General features: G+C 30.5%; 1 protein-coding gene across 1 annotated transcript; it reads left to right on the top strand.

Moving 5' to 3' along the window:
• Positions 1–208: 208 nt before the first annotated feature.
• On the top strand, positions 209–790 carry LOC145848628 (cathepsin G-like). Its single transcript, XM_082953972.1, has one exon. The coding sequence runs from the start codon at positions 209–211 to the stop codon at positions 788–790; it is 582 nt and encodes a 193-aa protein (XP_082810098.1).
• Positions 791–3,343: the final 2,553 nt, after the last annotated feature.

Genomic DNA, 3,343 nt, shown 5'->3' with positions numbered 1-3,343 from the left:
GCAAGTAAAAAACGGGCGCAACGCAAATGTGGGAGAAGTTCCGTACCAAGTGTCTTTGAAGTTTCTCGAATACGCAAAAACACTCAACCTAAATGATGACTCTGAATATTATTATTATCAAGAAGACGTCATTCGGTCGCCTAATCGTTTAGATGCTAACAAGTTTCGACATTTCTGCGGTGGATCTCTGCTGAACAGTCGGTGGGTTATGACAGCGGCGCACTGTTTCAATAGAGACTCAGCCAGCTACAAAGTTGAAATACTGAGAATTGCAGTTACTGCAGGCACCATATACAATGAATTGAATCAACAGGATCCCACCCGCAGAACTGTCGTCTCGGAAAATTTTTATTTGCACGAAAACTTCCACTCGGAGCCTGTAAAGTTAAGTGCTAACAGGTACGATATCGGTTTGGTGCTTCTCAGAAATAAACTTTACGATGAACCTATAGGAAATATACGGCCCGCCATATTGCCTTTCAGAAACGAGCCGCAGGTCGGGTGGTCTTGCAGAATTTCCGGCTGGGGTGTTATAAACGAAAGAGGGAAGACTCCAGACATTTTACAAGTTAAAGATCGTTTGACTGTTCAAAGGACATTTGATAACATGTTCGCTCACTGCAGTATTAAAGTTGAAAATCCGGGTGAGTGCAGTGGCAACACTTCGGGCGACTCGGGAGGCCCGGTGGCTTGCGAGCAGCGACTTCCAGCAGGAAATCGGTACTATGTTGTGCACGGCGTTGTTTCTTGCGAACGAATGGGAGATGACGTAGCTATTCAATTTACTTAAAATTTCTACTTTTGAGATTGTAAGTGCAATATTTAGGTGTTGATTCCAATTATTGGACGAAAACTTCGAGAAATAAAATTGTTAATTTTTGGAGCACTAATATGAAATCGCTAAAAAAAATTACTAAGAGTCTTGGTTTTCCAAAGGTGCCTTAATAATGGCCAAGATCAACTGCATTAAGCAGATACATATGTGAACGTAAAACAACTCAAAGAAGTGCTAGTCATTTCTACTGCGATGAAGTAATTGTATCATTGAAATCTACTGTGATGTGACAGTTGTATTGTTGCGATCTACTGTGATGTCATAGTTGTGTTGTTACGATCTACTGTGATATGATAGTTGTATTGTTGCAATCTACTTTGATGTGATAGTTGTATTGTTGCAATCTACTTTGATGTGACAGTTGTATTGTTGCAATCTACTTTGATGTGACAGTTGTATTGTTGCGAACTACTGTGATGTGATAGTTGTATTGTTGCGAACTACTTTGATGTGATAGTTGTATTGTTGAAATCTACTGTGATGTGATAGTTGTATTGTTACGAACTACTTTGATGTGACAGTTGTATTGTTGCGAACTACTGTGATGTGATAGTTGTAATGTTGCGAACTACTGTGATGTGACAGTTATATTGTTGCGATCTATTTTAATGTGATAGTTATGTTGTTGCGATCTATTTTAATGTGATAGTTGTAGGTTCTTAATGTAGAGGACAAGTTTTATATGTTAGTTGTAGACACCGTTATATTGCAAACAACTCTTTAAAAATTTGTAAACAAATGCGGTTTGTCAATTTAATTACTTATTTACCACACTTAGTACAGTAGATATCATTTTATAAAGTTCCTTTTTTAACTTGTATCCTTCATTAACTACAATTTATGCAGTTATTTAAAAATATACAAGTTTTACTGTTGCAAGTAGTTTATTAACGAAGTAGAAACATTATGTAATGAAGTTAAAATGAAATCATAAACAAATTTAAACAAAAGCTAACAAATTAACAAATAACTAATATTCAAAAGAAACAAAAAGAAATATCCTAACAAATTACAATTACTGTTAAATATTTAGTTGTTTTCCTTTCAATATTTCAAGTCGACAAACAAACGCTTACAAACTTTCAAGAACGTTTTAAGATGAGCTATGTGTCATTCTATTAATTGGACTAGTATTTTATTACTATGTTAAGGTGAGACAGCTGTTTTTTTTTGTAAATATTTTTGTATAAGAATGTCAGTTAATACTTTTTGCAAATTTTTAAACAAATTAATATTAAGTAAAACCATTTTTTTAATAAAAGGCTAACTAATGAAATATAAAATGAAATCATTTCGTTTAACAATACAAAGCGTAATTTTTAAGATCTGAATCATTTAAAACATTGTAATCTTAAAATAAAAGTATACTTAAAATATATAATAATATTCAATGTTTTAGTAAAAATTATTAAATTAATTACAAACGTACAAAACTATGCAAATTTTGTACAAAAAGTTGCAGTTTAAAATTTTTATAACTTAAAAATTAATTCATAAGATGAAAATGTAACTTTTATTACTAAATGTAGAATTTTATATGCTGTTTATACGTTATTAGAAGTTTCAATCACAAGCAAAAATATGAAACTGAACTGAAATGTTCTGACGTCTTTGAAAAAAACTGGAAATTTTTTTTCTTCTTTATACCGTTAAAATCACATCTTGTTATAAAATAAGTGTAATAAATACATAATAATGCTAAGATACAACAATTTTAGTAATAGAAATCAAGTATGTCAAGTACAACTATTTAATCTCATGCTACAGCTTAATAAACATTAATCGTAATAATAATATTTGAACAAATTTTAATTAAACAGTTAATAGTCTATGAAAATCTTAACTGCATGAGATAAATTAAGTTTTACAATATTAGATTTTGTATTAATCTTTTAAATCTGTATTTTTGATAACCTCAATATAGGATTCTGGAGGTAAAAGTTGGTTACAGGTAGACCACAAAATTACAACAATCAAATCAAAGTATCTGACGTACAATGCGTACCTTACAGTTTTGAGACAAACTAAACCTTTTCACAACAGATTGTAGAATGGACCACCTATTTTGAACAAGATTATGGTATTTTCTGGTTTGATTTGGAGTTGTTAGAATTTATAACTTTTGTGTTTGTTAACCATTATAAAACTTAGTTTTTATTAATAAGACCTGTGTTGTTTAATAAGATTTATGATTCTCGTTATTTGAATATTGAAAAGTGATGGAGTTTAGTAAAAATTAAAAACATAACAAAATTATAATACTTAAAAATTATTTACCTAAGGTAGTTTACCTTTTTTTTTAAATACATAATGTAAAGTAAAATCTAGTCACACTAAGCATAAAAGGTGTAAAAAAACCTTCAAGTAATAATTTTTAATACCAAAACAATTGTCTAAAGTATGAATAAATTATCTAAAATACTTTTTAATACAACTATCCCATCACAGTAGATCACAACTATACCACAACAATATCAAATTAGATCTCAACGATACAACTATTACATC

This window comes from Thalia democratica, unplaced genomic scaffold (genome assembly GCF_965202585.1).
Source record: "Thalia democratica unplaced genomic scaffold, ktThaDemo2.hap1.1 HAP1_SCAFFOLD_1573, whole genome shotgun sequence".
In the NCBI taxonomy this organism is placed as follows: Eukaryota; Metazoa; Chordata; class Thaliacea; order Salpida; family Salpidae; genus Thalia; species Thalia democratica.
Note: the sequence above shows the minus strand (reverse complement) of the source record. Positions and strands in the feature narration are given on the sequence as shown.